Below are 16,705 nucleotides of genomic sequence, written 5' to 3'. Positions count from 1 at the left end.
TGCGCCAGTTGCCTGTATACTATTTCTGCAGGCGCTTTGAATTGAAATTAAAATATTTCGACAAGTAGTAGCCTTCTCTTTCAGATAATTTTTGTCTCAATTTTCCACATGAATATAACTTTTATAAAATAAGAGAAAAGAGAATATTAAACTGGGTTGTTCAAAGCTCTGATTAATTTGATAGATAACATTTGAATTGGCGCTCTTATTGTGTAAAAAATTCCGACGTCCAGGCATGCGCAATACGTCTAAGTCGGAGGAAGGCGTAACCCAAAAAGGTATCTTAGAAAGTAATTTTCTTCAAAAATTTTAATTTGTCCTTAATATACAAATTGGACGCGGATGAGAGCGTGCTCAAGTTAAAGTAAAAAACAAAATTTATTAATTGTGATATAAATTTCGGTCCTCAGAAATTTGCATTTGTGCTTTTGAGCCCTGAAACTTCGGCTCTACAATGACCATGGGCAAAACAAAATCATAAATAAACAAATTACGAGAAATTAATCATTGGAAAAATTCAAATGGGTACGACAAAATGTATAAATAACTGCATTCAAATTCAGCTTGAAGTACTAGAACGTTAATTGCGTTTGGATTTTTATTTATTTATTAAATTATTATGTAACACTGAAAATTGTCAAAACATCAGAAGTCAACTTTAAGAAAATTATATATCAGAAATTAATAAATTATAGTTTAAATATTTATTTAAATTTGAATGAAAACTTAAGCTTTTCAATTAAAAATGTTAATCTTTTTGTAAAACTTCCATAGGTTCATCAAGATGAGTATCTTCCTGAATGTGCTCAGACCTTATGTTGCGTACATCACGTTCCCTGTCGCCCTAGTCTTTGGCTTCGTGGGCTACAAAATCGAAGGCTGGGTCTCGGACAAGTACACTCCGTACAATAAAAGTATACAAGAGTTGCGAAGGGAGCGGCAGGAAAAAGAAGGAAAGGCCGAACTTGTGATCCCTAAAACGATTTTTGAGAAGAATTTATCGCCCTCTCTCATCGAAGAAGACCCGAGAACCACAAAAAGCAATGCGGCGTAAATGTACCTTAAAAACGACGGGCATCTTCCTAACATTTCAGTGACTGTGAAAATAAGCGGCAAATAAATAAGCAGATTTTAGTTATCAATAAAATAAATGATACACTTGCAGTTTGATTAACATTGTACTTGTCATTGACTAAAATATTTATTTGGCATTGGTTGAATAGTTACAAAATAAAGAATATTTTAAAAAAAAATTGCAATAAATTGCGCACCGTGAATGTTACAAAATCTTTCTTTTGAGCAAATTAGTAAAATTAGAGTCGATGTTGTGAGCTGCTCAAGTTACACTTGGCAAATACGAGCGTTTTGAATCTTCTGGCAAAGTCGATGGTGCATAAGCCGCCCCTAAAGAAGTTACGAATTAACTCTGTAAAATTCCAACTTTAAAAAAAGTAATTACCACATGGACAACTTCTCCGTTGAGCGCCACACAGGTCAGGACAATCAGAGTAATGACGCAGACCACAATAGCACACATTACAAAATGTCGGTACTGCACCCAAACCTGCAGTTCGTCCACAGTCAGGAATCGGTTTCGGTACATAAGAGGCAGTTCGAACTTTGAAGGTTCTGGCAGGATTGACTCGTAGAAATCTTGAAGGACGGCCCTGACGTAACCATTTTCCTTCTCCTTTGTGGGATCCAGGTTATCATTAATGCACACAAATTTCCTAAAGAAAATAAATCAATCTTAAGTCATTAAAAATTTTAATTTATTCAAAATTAATTTTGCACCTCGGCCTCCGTCTCAAGTTGTCTAAACTGTCCACAACTTGACTTAGATTGGAAGTTAGCATTTTGAAAGCTACTTCTTCCTCTCCCATGACTTTGGTCTTGTACTTGTTGCGCCTGCCAAATTTTCTTATCAGCCGACTATTCACTGATTCGCACAGAGATACAAGTTGCTTTGTAATTGTAGGCTGTAAAAAACCACGCTGATTGTGAGAAAAGTTCATAAATTTCAAACGAGTTTTTCTTACCACTTTTGAATCCAGGTAATGTTCATAGGGAGGAGTAGGAACGTCAACCAGAACCGAAGTGTGAGTTTTCGAGCAGTTGGTCAGCTCCTCCTCGAATTCCGTAACAAATGAAAATTTCAATATTGCATGCAGCCGGGCCAAGACTGTCCTCATCTCTCTATCAGACCAGGTCCTGGGATACAGAAATAAGACTTTTAAATATTCAAAAGTAAATTAATTTACCCTGATTTATCTGTATCAAACATGTCAAAAATTTCTCCAATGTGGACATCCTCCTTTTCGTGCATTAAAAAGTAATAGTAAGAAAATGCAAACTGCATGTCCATTGGACTCCGAAACTTGTGAGACGAGGTTACATCCCACTCCCTGGGAAACCGCTTTTGCAGTTCTGCCATTACATCTTTGTCGATCAAATGGGCAGAGTGGGCTGGAACTTTTCTCGCCTCAAAGCCAAACGCATTGTTGTACAGGCGGTTGACGTGCAGCAAAGAGTCGGCAAATGTGTCCAGCAACTTCCTCCCAAGTCTTCGGTCAAAATTTCCCTCCGAATCATCAAAGCCCAAGATTTTCCTTAAAGAATTTGTTAGGTCTTGGGGCCCCAACTGAGCACCAATAGGCAGTCCAGTGAATGACTTGAACCGAGCTTTCTCGGTCGTTGAGCTTTTTGTGGCCTGATGTGTACCATTGACTTCCGGCCTGGCTCCCCATGTGTTGATTCTAACTTTTAATTGGATCTTAAAAACATAAAAGCCATAAGCAAAAATTAAGTTGACTGCCAGTTTCAAAATTACCTCATATTTTTCTCCATTTCTGATTCCCTTTATGTATCCTTTTATCACACTCTCAGCAACTTTCGGCCGCAAAACGAGAATCACTAGTTTCAAATTTGTATTTAGAGACCAAACTCTGATTGCAACGTGGTCCTCAAATTCACCGTCGACCGGCTGACCATCATCTAATATGTCCGATACGTTCCAAAATGCGCCAAGAACATCTAAGCAATAAAAAAATTTAACACTCATTTCACAAAAAATATCAACTCACTATCTGGCATGACGTACGTAAAATTTTTGAAAGTGCTCATTTTGAACTCATGCAGTCTATAAAAATTAGCAGTACCGCAGTCTCCTGCATCAAAACCACAGGCAAAATAGTTGCAATTCTGTAAAAATTCGATTAAATGATTTTCATTAATAAAAAAACAATGAAAAATGGTGTCTTACAAGATCACAGAATTTGTCGGCAAGCCATCCATCGGCGCAGTTTGGCGCGCAGGAATCAGGGTCGTCCAGAGTGGCTGACCAATGGTCAAAGTCCTCCTGCTCTTCCCTAAGAAATTCCATCTGAGGTTCGACACCATCTTTGCAGTCGCCACCGTCCCACATGCACTCTGATACGTTGCAAGCCTTGTCACAGGACCCATCCGAGATCCAAGACGTCGGGCAGCCCTCCTGGCATTCGGGAACCGGCCAAGACAAGTAAACCTTTGGGTGTCATCAAAAGGATAAATCATGGAAAAATAATTTCTAATTCTAATTACTTTTTGTCCTTCGGTTTCAGTGTAAAAATCTTCTGGCCAGACATCCTTTCCGAACATGACATCATCGTTCAGATACAGGAACCTTTTAGACAGTCCTGGTATTCTAAAATTTGTAAAAGAAAAAAAAATTAAAAATTAAATGACATAATAAAATGAAGATTTTTTTCAATTAAACAGAGTTTGACTGATTTGTGCAATATTTTTCTCACCTTAAAATAAACTGGTGTATTTAAAAAAATTAATTTCCTATAAATTGAAATAAACGATTAAATTCAAATGGTTTTTCTATTCACCTGTGCAGGTGGCTTTCAATGGCAGGACTGCTGAACGTGGGCAGGTGAGATTGATTCACAAAGAGCTGCTGATGGGTCACGACGCTCAGTCGGGGGTGGTCCAAATTGAGCCAATATGGAATTTGCCCGTTTGTGACCACATAGACGTGCCTCACCCATGGGGCATATTTTTCAACCGACCGCAACGAGTATCGCAGTTCCTTTTCAAAAAATGAATACATATACTCATACTTCTTATAAATAAAAGTTATTTACCTCTTTGTCATGGAATCGCGAGTCGGAAAAGTCTTCATTGTGCTCAATACTGGTCAATTCTAATACTAGATGTGCGGGTGACAGAAATGCGTCTTTGCTTCCAACTGTTATATTAGGATACGACTGTTGGCAAATATTTCATTAAAGTTTGAAAAGAAGAGCAAATTTAAATATACATTTCTGAGGGTGTCTTGACCAACTGCATGTGGAAGCTGGAGAACAGCCAGTCCCTGGTCCAGGTAAATCCAAACGCCCACAACTCGAAGGTTGCTGGGCAAAGACTTGATCACAGTCTCCTTACTAGCGCTGGCGGGAACACCAAGCAAAATCACAAACTGTCGCAAATTGACGGAATTTTTCGCATCGGGATCTGCAGATTTTTTTATTACGTTTTAATCACAGGATATTTATTGATTCTTGCCTGTTGTCCAGAATGCTTGGTGCAGGCTGAAATTCCTACCGGCAAGCTTGAGGATGCCGTCAGCACTTTTGGCCTCTTCCACAGACGGATACTGAAGGAGCGTCCAGGTCCTTCCATTTAGAGGGACTAAGGAAAATTCAGAGGCGTGGGCCAAAACTTCCACCTTCGTGTCCGGCGTCAATGGAAGGCCACCTCTGCAAATTATAAGATTGTAAATTTCTGATAATAAACTTTCAATCGTTTTACTTGGTGGAGATGAAGTGAGATGGTACACATGACCTGAAATGGCAGGGGCCTCTTTTGTGGTTGATGTCTTCAATTTTGAATTCACTTTTCTCTTTTAATAGGGTTTCCTGGAAAAGGGGATCGCTGCCGTTTACCCAAGTGTAGACAACATCAATGGGCACTGACTGGCACAACCTGAAAAATGCAAAATAATGAAATTTACTGATCTATATATCTATAAATGTAAAAAAAAATATGCATGCATTTTACTTTTCTTGGAGATTTCTCCCTGCAATGTTGTCATGGAATCTGTTAAAAATCGACGAATATCTGACCGTGCTCCACTGAAGCCAGGTCTGCAAGATATTTGCTTAAGTTAAGAAATGTTTTTATTTAATTAAATAACACTATACCTCTCCAAATTGGAATGCAGTGACAATCACAAAAGTGAAGAGAACGAGAATGAAAAAGAGTGCTTGCTTGTGAGAGAACAAATCGTAAATCTGCTTTTGAATCACTTTCCACAGACTCATTACTCCCGAGCGATTTTCCTGGCTGGAGCTAAACGTGTTGTCAACGTCTGTAAACCATTTTCTGGCCACTAACCGCTAATTAAAAGCCGCTAATTGCGAAATAATCAGTTTGTCTTGTCGTCTGATTTGTTTTGCTTTATTTGAAAACAGATGTATTGCGGTTTAACTGGCTAGAAAAAAGATACCGGTTATTTTGATTATATTATAATTAATTTTTAATAGAAAAAAGTGCTTCTTAAATGTAAATGCTGATCTATATTGTATTTAAAAGTTGTATATTTAATTAAATTTTTATATGCAAATATATTTAAAATAAATTTTTTACGAAATAATAACCGGTATATTTTTATATAAGCACACCACACACCGCAACAAAAACAAAAACACGAAAAACACATGGCCGGCACGAAAACATTGGGGTCTAACGTTTGATTTCACCTAAAAATTCGATGATCCTTCGCTCAGGTCGCTGCCGACTTTTTCAAAAACCAAGACTTTTTACTTGTAACATCATGGATAGTGAATCTTCGTCGACTGGTGACGGCCCGAGACCGCAATTCGGCAACAGACACCTGAAAAATCCGGATGACGTTTTCCAGCACAACGCCTGGGACGATGTCCAGTGGGACCCTGAGCAGCAAGAGCACGCCAGGAAGGTGGTCGAGCAGAATTCTTCTGAGAAAATGAGTCCCGAAGACGCAGCAAGGATCGAGAACGAAGCTGGAAAATTGTGGGACAAATTTTACGGCGTCCATCAAAACGGATTCTTCAAGAACCGGCAGTGGCTGTTCACTGAGTTTCCCGAGCTGGTGCCCAAAGAAGGAAATATAGACAGGGTCAATGTATTAGAGGTGACAACTTTTCTATAAAAAAAATCTAATAAAAATTAAAAAAAAAATTTAGGTTGGCTGTGGAGTTGGAAATACTGTCATTCCTTTGGTCCAAACAATCGCCGACCAAAATTTCTTCGTCTACGGCTGCGACTTTTCAGAAACTGCCGTGGAAATAATGAAGCAAGATGAAAACTACAACGAGTCTCGATGTCTTGGGTTCGTTTGTGACGTGACTGCTCCCGAGTGGCCTGTGCCTTTTCCTCCCAACAGCCTCGACCACATCCTCCTAATTTTTGTGCTCTCTGCAATAAATCCAGAAAAAATGCATCACGTGGCGGGACAGCTGTTCAAATACCTGAAGCCAGGCGGTCTGGTCTTTTTCAGGGACTACGGTCGTTACGACATGGCCCAGTTGCGGTTCAAAAAAGGAAAGTGCATTGCAGACAATTTTTACATGCGAGGGGACGGAACTCGGGCGTACTTTTTCACACAAGAGGATTTGAGAAAGTTGTTCACCGGGGCTGGATTTGTGGAGGAACAAATGTTGGAGGACAGAAGATTGCAGGTCAATAGGGGGCAAAAACTAAAAATGTACCGCGTTTGGATCCAGGCAAAGTTTAGAAAGCCGGTATTGCAATAAAATAATATATCTAAAATTGGAGATAAAGATTTTTTTTTTAATTTGAATTAATCCAAAATCCAAACTATTTCTTTCTTATATAATATTAAATATATAATAATAATTTTTAATATTGCAGAAAATACACTATCAACAAACAGAAATTTTAATTGTTGAGAATATGTGTAGTCAAGATAAAGATGAACAATTGAAAACATTGTTTGAAGTTTTAATTATTTGTATATTTTATAGCTATACAATTTTGCTGATTATTGGTTTCAAAGAGTCAAACAAAATGTATTTATGGAGTTTTGGAAAAGTTTCAGAATTTGAGTTTCAAAATGGATAGCTTTACAAGTAAAATCACAGCCAGTCTTAGCCAGTCTTAGCCACTCCTCGAATTTGAATAGGAACAGCGACTTTAGCGATCCAAGTGCGTTGGTGGAAGATGACTTTTTGAGCTTGAACATGTATCAAGCAGCAGAGACTTGGAACAGTCCGAGTTTGATGCGGGCCTCGTTCGCCTCTGGTCCAATGTCCAATTTGATTCCGTCTCTCCCCTTCTGCAGTTTTCTTTCGGCTTTTAATTTTAGTATAACTGAGTACAAAATTTTCAATTTGTCCTTTACTTGTCCTTAAAACTGACAATCTCCGAGGAGACGGGGGTATGTCTAGTCCAGACAAAAGATGTAGACTTTGCGAGTGTCGAGAGTAAGGAGATGATGAGGGCGAAAAGAGGGATTGCAGCGGTGGAAAATTGATTAAAAATGTAGTGGACGCATATCAGCTGAAATTAAAGCTGGTTGAACTGAAACGTAGGCGAAATTTTTTTTGTCAATTTTGATTTTATGCGCTATGAATAATTCACAATTTGTCCAAACTCATATGCAATATGCTATAGTTATACGCTTGTGAAAAAAAAGCAATTTTTATGAGTGAAATATATATAAATATTGGTGATTTCTCAGCTGAAAAATAAGTATGAGCGACGGATATAACAAAAAACCTAATAGGTGAAAATGAAAGAACGATGTTTTTACGTGGAATGTTATCAAATATGCCATCAAAATTAGATATTTATTTTTATGCTTCAACATATATGTATTGAAAAATCCATCCAAATAATATGTACTAACTGAAGATTTGGTTGGTTTCACATACGTACAGAATGATTTATCTTTTTCTTTAATAAAAACAATTTCTCTAGCCACATTCATTTTGAATTTTTATTTGGTCAACATTATATTGCATATCATTCTCTATTCACTAATGAAATAATAATAGAACCAACTGTTATGGGAATTTGTTAGTATAAGCATCATCACAGTTCTTTCTTTTCTCCAGAGCTCTGGTCATTTCCCTCAGCAATTGTGATCCTCTTTATCTTCAAAGTCTTCCTCAAACTCACTCTCTTCTTTTTTCATCCTCTTCGTCTTCACTTTCTTCATCTTCGTCCTCACGCTGTTCTTTCGGCAGGGACCTCAAGGTATTCATCGGCTTTGAAAAGAAAGCAAATATAAATTATTTGAATCTCTATCAGCCCTCCTTTCTCCTCTAACGATCCTTTTGTATTTATAATTTAAAAAGTAATATACCTTATTGCGTTTTCGTGATGGCTGCTGAGTACCACTGTTACCAGGGGTGCTACACCCCGAGGCACCTTGGCCACCTGGCGGCCTTTGGATTTTTGATCGAATTGCAGCGAGCAAAGTTGCAGTGTCTGAAAATAATTATTTTTAACTGAAATTTTCAAGCTTTATCTTAAATATTTACCAGAGCTGAGGTCAATTCCTTCTAATCCTCGAATGTGCCCATAAACCACCAGGCTCAGAGCGTCAAGTCCATCAATTCCATTCTTGTTCAAGGAAAACTAGAATCTCTCTTGGCATCTTAGGCATAGACACGGTGTCTTTGAGAACGCGAACTGTGTTCGCATTCCTCAATTTCGCCTCTAACTGGGGTCTTCATCGCCTCAAGATCTAAAATTTTAGGTACTAAAAATTAGATCAAATAATTTTATCTTCAAGCCTTACTCATCCGCTCTGGTAATTCCAAGTTTCTGAACGCCAACAGACGAATGATGTTTTCCTTTACCTTGCCAAGTGTTGTCATGCTTTTGTTGCACATGTCCTTGTAAATGGTACCTAATATAGCTAAAGAGGCACCGACTTTCTCCATTGGGATGTCAAAGCTAGCAATTTCCTTGTGAGCTGCAAGACCTGCAAAGATAAATGCCAAATCTTATATAATATATTACCCAAGAACATTATTTATAATTAATCGCCCCCCCCCCTCCTCCCAGTTTAAGATTAAACTTGTGATTTGTTCCTACTTGTTTAATACATGTTTAAAAAAGGCAATTTTTTTTACAAAACGTACACAACAAAAAACAGATTTTTTTTACCTTCTGGATCATCATCTCTTGCTCCGCTGAAATGATGCAAAGCGCAAGCAGCTCGGAGTTTGTTTGTAGCTGAAAAAATGAGTTTTTCACAACAAAAAAACATTTATTCTCTTCTCTTATTAAACTTTTTTCTTTGAAATACTGCCAGTAAATAACTACGTAAAAAACTAATGACGTACTGCCAGTCCACTGGGACACCAAGAGCTTCAAAGTGAGCCAAAATGGAGAGTTTTGGCCCTTTCAGAGTTCCAACAGCATTTTCTTTGAGGGCTCTGAAAATGTCACCAGGTAGCTGTTTAGGCATCATTAAATCGTCGTCTACGATGTAAATCACATCAGTGTTGATGAGCCAATTGTGCAATATGCCTGTTCCACCGTCTTCCGTGCTGAAATTTTGCAGGGAAAATTAAATCAAATTATTTTTTAAATCAATATCAAGCAGATGAGGTTTTTAAAATGACAAACGTTCATCTTTATTTAAACAAAATTATAAAAAATATTTGTGGGAACATACACCGCGGCCTTGATTCCATGTCATCAACGCTGTTTCGGAAGGTAAGGATGGCGACAGCGTTTTCATTCCCGATGATCAACTGACATTTCTGCAAGGCTCGACCCGACCTGAGGTTTCTTGTGCTATCGTTCAAATTGCTTTCAAGCACATGAATATTTGAAGGAAGTATTAGTTGATCAGGCTTTTAGGGATGATGAACCTTTTCTCTGCCGCAGAGAAGCTAAAGCCCTAATCCATAAAATAATAATTAGTAAAGAAGTTTTTTACAATAATCAAAACAACTTTGATAAAATTTGGTTTTGGTACAATCTTAAAATAGGACTGAAAAATTTACGGAAGCTACATTTATATTTTTTTAATTTTCGCGTCGCTCCGGCCATTCTTTTTTATTCAAATTTTATAATTATATTATTTTACATTAAAAAAGAATTTTTATTGCGTTTTTTCGTGGAATTTTATTAAATAGGCCATCATTTTAAATTAGATGATGAATAATTTTTATGCTTCAACATTCAACATGTATTGAAAAATCCATCCAAATAAATATAACTTTTGAGCATTTTATGTACACATACGGATTAATTTTTTTCTTTTAATAAAAAATTCTCTATAGCAACATTCATTTTTAATTAAGGTCAACATAATAATTCAATTAACCTTTCATTCTCACTGCCAAACATTGACATTTTCTTTAGAGACCTGTACTGTAAAATTACAAGAAGGTAGATTTTGGTACCTAGCTGGTATCTCATCCTGTTCAGATGAAAAATGGTGCCGCGAGCACGCTTCACGGAGTTGTTCCGAGGCTGAAAAAATGAGTTTGTCACACACAGAATACATACTCAATTAAATTCTCTTATTGAACCTTTTCTTTGGTAATATACTGCCAGTAAAAAGCTGCATAAACAAAACTAATGACTTACTGCAATCTAATGCGACACTAAGAAGCTCATAGTGCGCAAGCACTGAGAGTTTCTGTATCTTGAGAGTGCCTGTAGCGTTCTCCTTCACCGCTTGTAAAATGTCTGTAGGAAGTTAATTGGTCGGGCATCATGAAACAATCATCAACAATGTATACGACATCAGCTTCGACAAGCATAGTGCACAAAATCTCTTCAACCGTTTTTCTGGCTGCAATTTTGCAAGGAAATTACAATCAAATAAATCTATAACCTTTCATCTTCAAGCAGATGAGACGCTTTTAAAATGACATAAAAACGTTGCATCCTCGTTTAAAAAAGAAAAAAAGGTAGTAAACAGGGTTTCGGAGCGGGAGCGTTTTGGAGCGGCGCAAACGCTCCTTGGAGCGTTTTTAACAAAGGAGCGCTCGGTGGCGCTCCTAAAGCGCTCCGAGGAGCGCAGGAGCGTATTTTCTACCGCTCCGAGGAGCGTTTGCTCCAAGGAGCGTTTTCCCAAAGCGCTCCAAGGAGCGCTCGCTCCTGGAGCGTTTTGTCTTGGTGCGTTTTGCTCCTTGGCGCATTTCTTATTAAAATGGTCAATATTCATCCCATTCCTTAAGAAAAAATTTATATATTGATTAAGATGCACGTTTTAATTATTTAATATATTTTAATTAGCAGTTTTATGCACTAAAATTGTGGATTGTTGAGCCAGGATAGTATGCACTAATAGAAGGTTATCACTTTTGGTTATGGACAAGACCCTGACATATTGTGGCAAAATAATATTTCTGACATGCCAAGCGGGGGGTAGCATTTGGGTTAAGCAGGAACATGCATCAATGCGTTTTAGCTTGCCTCTCCTTGTATCTCTTTATACACACAAGGGAAAATCCTTCCTTTTTCCACCCCAGGTCACACGAAAAACAAGCTATGGATTGTATATCAACTGAACAAAGGAAGGTGCAAACACGAAAATGTCGTCCTAGTTTCTTAGAATTGATCTTTTTAAAATCCTATTTAACAACTGAGTGATTTGACAAATTTAATGTATATTATGAGTCCATACAAGAAATAACACTTAAAAAATGTCACAGGCCCTTTCCTGGCTTTAAAAGAAGATTTACGAGCACACCTACCTCTTTTTGCTGCATGTTTTCCTGATAAGATATACTTAATAAATAGCTTCTTAAAAGAGCCTTTCAATAAATCATTTCATTAATTTAATATAGTGAAAAATGATTTTCATATGCGTGGAATTTTATTTAAATTTTTAATCAATTTAAAATACTAAATATTAAATTGACTTTCATTATAAATCATGAATTTGATCTTACGCAAACGCTCATAATGCGCAAGCGCGTCCAATTTCACCAAGCGAGGAGCCCACGAGGAGCGTTTGCTCCAAGGAGCGCTTTGTACCGCTCCTAGGAGCGCTATCTCCCAGAAGCGTTTGCTCCTTGGAGCGCAGGAGCGTTTGCGCTGAGGAGCGTTCGCTCCTAGGAGCGCAGGAGCGTTTCCGCTGAGGAGCGTTCGCTCCAAGGAGCGCAGGAGCGTTTTGAAATTCACCGCTCCGAAACCCTGGTAGTAAACTTAGTTGGAAACGCTTACTTCTGGAGTCTATCATGGGCACGTCGTTGCGGAAAGCGAGAGAATGGCGACGGCGTTGTCATTGCCAATCATTAATTGCCGTTTCTGGATTGCTCGCTCCGATCTAGCCTTTTGGTGCTTCCGTTGAAGTGGCTTTCGAGTGCGTTCAATATTGTGGGAGGTATTTGATGAGGCTTTTCGGCAATATAAATCTTTTCTCTGCAGACGCCATGCTCTAAACAATACTTAATAAATAAAGAGATTTTCAAAATATCAAATATGGCTTTTATTATTCTTAGCAATAATATATAATAAGACTCAAAATTTTGATGGAAGATTTAAATACTTTGTTTTTAATTCTCGCATTCGCGAGGGCGCTTCATTCAAATTTTCATATTCTTTTAAACATAAAAAAAAAAAAACAATTTCATGATGCGTGGCTCATTGCGCTCTATTCTCTATACGAAATACTTCAGATCCATAAAATCAGAAAATAATACATTATCAGGTATAATTGAGAATGTATTTACGTTCAATATAATTCAAGAAAATAATATATCAGAATAAAAACATAAATATGCAAGGCTTTGAATTAATAATTGCACCCAACCAGAAATTTTTATTTCCTCAATAATTTTGATTATGTTCAAATTAATTTCAGAATCTATTCCACATTATTCAAAATTAAAAAATGCAATGCTTTTTCATCCAGGAATAATGTATGAAAATATTTTCATACATTATTCAGCAATATTACTGAAATATTATAAGCAGTTTTATTCCCTCACTGCTTTATATTTTCATTTTCGATTTTTATTGAAGGGAATTATAACTGAAATAATGCTGAATATTATTTGCAATTAATCAAAAATATATTATTGAGACACAAAAAACTTGTGGTATTCACTCATTTAACGACTTCTTATAGATATAGTCAAATCAAGTCTTTACGACTGGTTTGTTAAATTTACAATAATTGCAAAAAATTGCTTCTATTGTTGCAAAGACTTGATTTGACTATATCAATATGAAGTCCTTAAAACTTTGCAATTACACAACAATTTAGCGGCATAACCATAACAAACTATGCACCAATTTCGTCAGTGATTTCCTTTTACTCAGCTTTATGGCTGTGTGGCACACGCAATCATCTGATGTGGATAAAAAATAAATAATTGCTTTTTTTTCTTCAAATTCTCACATGCACCTAAAATTGTAAGATATAAAAGGGTTTGCGCCAATTACGCCAATTATTTTTATGATTATTTTCTTTATTTACCTTAATACGCAAAAACCAACTTTGATAAAAAAAATAAAATTAAAAAAAAATTAATATATAAAATTAAAATTTATGTATAATGTAATTTATTGAAATGAACGCTGTAGGCGTGCCACAACTAAACTCTCTAACAATATAACCTCCCAATTCACTTGGCGGTACAGTTTGCTGCTTCGCGCAGACTCCTTTTCTGTTTAAAATTTATCACTAAAGAAAAGTAAACATTTCATTCATTTTTTTTTTTTGTTAAAACGATAAATTATTCCTGTTCAGGGTTTCCACTGCACAGGGGGTGGCGAGAGGCCCGAGAGGGTCTTCAATTCATCGTCGCATAAAAGGTGTCGTTTAAATAATTATTACCATTTGCGGTTGAAAATTCAAATTCGTCACGCGCAGCCAGCAACACTGCCCAGAGTCAAGACGAAAAGCCTAGAGAAAAAAGAATAAACCGTCCACCTGACACACAAAATTTAAAGAAAATCGAAGAAAATGGACGATAAATTAATGAGGATCCATGAACGGCAGCTTACCTTGTTTCGCTTACAGTTGACTTATCAGCTAAAACTCCAGAAACAGCAAAAATTTTCTTTGCAAAACCGAAACCCGAGCGAAATTGATTGGATTCAAAATGGCAATGCACCGGCCGGCGGTGCAGAACTGCACTTCTGAATTGCATGCAGCGCCGTCTATATTATTATTGCATTACAATATTCAGCATTATACTGGAATATTTGGCAAAAACGAATAAGTTAATCTTGCCTCAATTAATTAAGAATTTATTCCACATTAATTCAAAGAAATTATTGCAAGTTAAAATATTATTAAATTTAAAAAATTATTTACAAAATATTGCAAATTATTTTTTTAATCGTCAATATTAATGAATATTTATTTAAATATTTAAACCTACGAATCTTTTAAAAACCTACTTTCTAAGCAAAAATTAAAATGAACATTTAGGTGAATATTTTGTATGATGTGAAACATAAATTGTTGACTGGGTGTCGTGTATGTCATTATTTATCCTTGCACTGAACGAATGCTTGATTCAGGCAATGGGCAGCAATGGGCTTCAGAAAAAAAACATGGACGCGAATTTGCCATGGCTGCCCGACTGAAACCATAAAATGCCCAAAGACGAACTTTTCGGACGCGTGAAGGACTTTCATAGCAAAATTATAATTTACAGGGCACTTAAGTCGCGAGATACGGTTTCCAGTTTACGGAAGAAAGACCTTGAAAAGAGAATTTTATTGTTGCAAATACCTTGAGAGAAATCTAGAAGAGAACTGCAAACACGACGAGGATGGATTTTCGCGATGCCTCGAGGAACCGCGGTATTCGTCAGGACGATGGTCTCCACTTCTACAGAGTCCAGAAATGCGGGTACTTGCGTTCATATCTCGTAGACCAGAAAATTCATTGTCGATGGAGATGAAAATTGCTCCTTCCAAAGACTTCTTCATCTTAAGAAACATCTCGTTCCAATTTTCAGCTACAACTTCAGCCATTTTAATTATCCTGGAAAATGAAAAGAATTTAAATTAATTTGAATTTTTCTGCATTAATTTATTATAAAATCAAAGCGAATTTACTACATTCTTCACAATTTTATGGTAAACTGACAGTAATACAACAAAATTATGAAACTCACAATTCTTACAAATTGATTTAGTGGAATTCTCGTTGCTTCAGATGCTTTTCAAACTGCCGAATTTGTAGAAGCCATTCCAGTTGAGGCCGATATCTTGAATTTCGATCGTTGATTTTGCAGCAGAGAGGAATTTTAACTTGCGATTTCTGCTATATTAGAGCAGTTTATGTGTGATGTGTGCTAAATCGCGAAGAGAACAACCCGATCGTTAAAAATTACGGGCAAGTAGACGTCAAAGAGACGAGACAAACGACAAAAAAATACGGATTTCTTTTCAGACAAAAATTCTCTCTGCACGCCGAGAGCCGAGACGGCTGACTGAGAACTAAAAACTAAAAATAAAAAAACGCATCATCGTGCGTGCTGATGCCTGTTGGTGCTGGTGATTGTTGGAAGATCCAAGAGGGAAGGGAGAGAAAAAACATCAGTCGGGGGAAGGATTGTGCTGGCGATGCAAGTTGCAACAAGTTTCGTGTTCTTTTCATTGCATGTACACGGCACACTGGCACACTGGCACACGCACTCGCGCAATACGACCCGCGGCGATCAATGAGTCAACAAAGAATTCGAATCTATAACTGAATGAAAATAATTTTGATTTCTATAAAATAAAACTCGTTTTTATAATTGTTTTAACACAATTATTTCCATTACGTGTTATATGCAATTATTCAATTAAATTTAAATGTCAAATTATTACAAAAAAGTGCCATCATATTATTCAAAACTTTAAAAACATGTAAACAATTTTTTCTCCAATCGGATTACCATTTATTTTAACGCAAATTCATAACAAGAAGTTAAAATACATATTTATCATTTCGGTCTGATTTCGGTTATTATTCAAAGAATTGGGAGAAACGCATTTCACGGATTTTAATGAGCATCAATTTTTTTTTAAATTTGAATTAATCAAAACTGCTTTTCTTTTAAGTTAAATATATCTTCTTTTTAAATTTGCAGAAAAGATAAGATCAACCAGTGGAAAATTTAATTATTTCTAGAAAATACAAACGAAGCCTCCAAGGAGCATTTTGGAAATAATTTCCAAAGCCGAGACGAATAAAATCGTGTCTTCAAGTGTCTATAATTGAACGAACTTTTAACAGTGCAACATAATTATCGGTTTGTAAAGTTTGATTTTATGAGTTGAAACTGCTAATTTTTTGCAAACAAAGCAATTTTTCTTAAAACCGCCAGTCAATCTAAAACTATAAAAAGAAACATGAATCAAAAACAAAATTAAATTGTACTTTATTTTAATATTAGGACAATAGTTGCAAATTCCAATCAAAATTTATCATTTGCAAAGTTAAATATTAATTTTGTTCAAGAGATAGGATGTTTGATACATGAAAAATATTTTATAGTACAGAATCCAAGATTATAAAATGAAATTCTCAGTTAATTAATAATTATATTAACTATTATTGTCCAGTCAAAAATTTTTGCAATCATTTGGTACAATACCGTGATTTAATTGTATTTAATAAATCCAATTTATTATACCGTCGGTACTATTTTTGCTATTATGCATATTCAATATTCACATAATAAATAAATAAACTTCAATGGTATAAAAAAGCTTGGAATGCTTGGATTGGTTT

The 16,705-nt window shown here is 36.2% G+C and overlaps 3 protein-coding genes and 1 long non-coding RNA gene across 8 annotated transcripts; 2 read left to right on the top strand and 2 right to left on the bottom strand.

Moving 5' to 3' along the window:
- Positions 1 to 258: 258 nt before the first annotated feature.
- On the top strand, positions 259 to 1,154 carry LOC132201115 (small integral membrane protein 12). Its single transcript, XM_059627032.1, has 2 exons — positions 259 to 290; positions 775 to 1,154. Exon 2 carries the CDS (start codon positions 785 to 787, stop codon positions 1,052 to 1,054), a length of 270 nt encoding a protein of 89 aa, XP_059483015.1. The 5' UTR covers positions 259 to 290; positions 775 to 784; the 3' UTR covers positions 1,055 to 1,154.
- Positions 1,155 to 1,171: 17 nt separating this feature from the next.
- Positions 1,172 to 5,452, bottom strand: LOC132201114 (N-acetylglucosamine-1-phosphotransferase subunits alpha/beta). The gene is made up of 16 exons (XM_059627031.1): positions 5,187 to 5,452; positions 5,044 to 5,129; positions 4,795 to 4,968; positions 4,549 to 4,742; positions 4,304 to 4,497; positions 4,128 to 4,250; positions 3,873 to 4,072; positions 3,580 to 3,682; positions 3,263 to 3,523; positions 3,084 to 3,201; positions 2,831 to 3,033; positions 2,262 to 2,773; positions 2,040 to 2,211; positions 1,795 to 1,979; positions 1,460 to 1,730; positions 1,172 to 1,404 (listed from the first exon to the last, which is right to left on the bottom strand). The coding sequence occupies exons 1-16, from the start codon at positions 5,304 to 5,306 to the stop codon at positions 1,342 to 1,344; spliced, it is 2,979 nt and encodes a 992-aa protein (XP_059483014.1). The 5' UTR covers positions 5,307 to 5,452; the 3' UTR covers positions 1,172 to 1,341.
- Positions 5,453 to 5,691: 239 nt separating this feature from the next.
- On the top strand, positions 5,692 to 6,800 carry LOC132201156 (tRNA N(3)-methylcytidine methyltransferase METTL2). The gene is made up of 2 exons (XM_059627098.1): positions 5,692 to 6,157; positions 6,210 to 6,800. Exons 1-2 carry the CDS (start codon positions 5,756 to 5,758, stop codon positions 6,777 to 6,779), a joined length of 972 nt encoding a protein of 323 aa, XP_059483081.1. The 5' UTR covers positions 5,692 to 5,755; the 3' UTR covers positions 6,780 to 6,800.
- A 1,005-nt stretch (positions 6,801 to 7,805) lies between these two features.
- Positions 7,806 to 15,420, bottom strand: LOC132201157 (uncharacterized). Of its 5 annotated transcripts, XR_009442242.1 has the most exons (13): positions 15,099 to 15,420; positions 14,711 to 14,965; positions 13,805 to 13,873; positions 12,187 to 12,400; positions 10,600 to 10,807; positions 10,413 to 10,482; positions 9,677 to 9,904; positions 9,342 to 9,548; positions 9,163 to 9,231; positions 8,792 to 8,977; positions 8,532 to 8,737; positions 8,354 to 8,478; positions 7,809 to 8,255 (listed from the first exon to the last, which is right to left on the bottom strand). It is a non-coding gene; the product is annotated as an uncharacterized LOC132201157 (long non-coding RNA). The 5 variants fall into 5 exon arrangements; XR_009442240.1 differs by having other exon boundaries at positions 7,806 to 8,255; positions 10,334 to 10,482; positions 12,187 to 13,873; XR_009442239.1 differs by having other exon boundaries at positions 7,806 to 8,255; positions 12,187 to 13,873.
- Between the last annotated feature and the right edge of the window lie 1,285 nt (positions 15,421 to 16,705).

Source organism: Neocloeon triangulifer, unplaced genomic scaffold (genome assembly GCF_031216515.1).
Source record: "Neocloeon triangulifer isolate White Clay Creek 2 clone unplaced genomic scaffold, ASM3121651v1 ptg000014l, whole genome shotgun sequence".
Lineage (NCBI taxonomy): Eukaryota > Metazoa > Arthropoda > Insecta > Ephemeroptera > Baetidae > Neocloeon > Neocloeon triangulifer.
Note: the sequence above shows the minus strand (reverse complement) of the source record. Positions and strands in the feature narration are given on the sequence as shown.

Coding starts and splice junctions, on each gene's coding strand:
- LOC132201115 (XM_059627032.1), top strand. CDS start 785: ATGAGTATCTTCCTGAATGTGCTCAGACCTTATGTTGCGTACATCACG.
- LOC132201114 (XM_059627031.1), bottom strand. CDS start 5,306: ATGAGTCTGTGGAAAGTGATTCAAAAGCAGATTTACGATTTGTTCTCT. Junction 4,969..5,043: donor GGGAGAAATCTCCAAGAAAA/GTAAAATGCATG, acceptor TGCATTTTTCAG/GTTGTGCCAGTCAGTGCCCA. Junction 3,034..3,083: donor TACGTACGTCATGCCAGATA/GTGAGTTGATAT, acceptor TTTATTGCTTAG/ATGTTCTTGGCGCATTTTGG.
- LOC132201156 (XM_059627098.1), top strand. CDS start 5,756: ATGATCCTTCGCTCAGGTCGCTGCCGACTTTTTCAAAAACCAAGACTT. Junction 6,158..6,209: donor ACAGGGTCAATGTATTAGAG/GTGACAACTTTT, acceptor AAAAAAATTTAG/GTTGGCTGTGGAGTTGGAAA.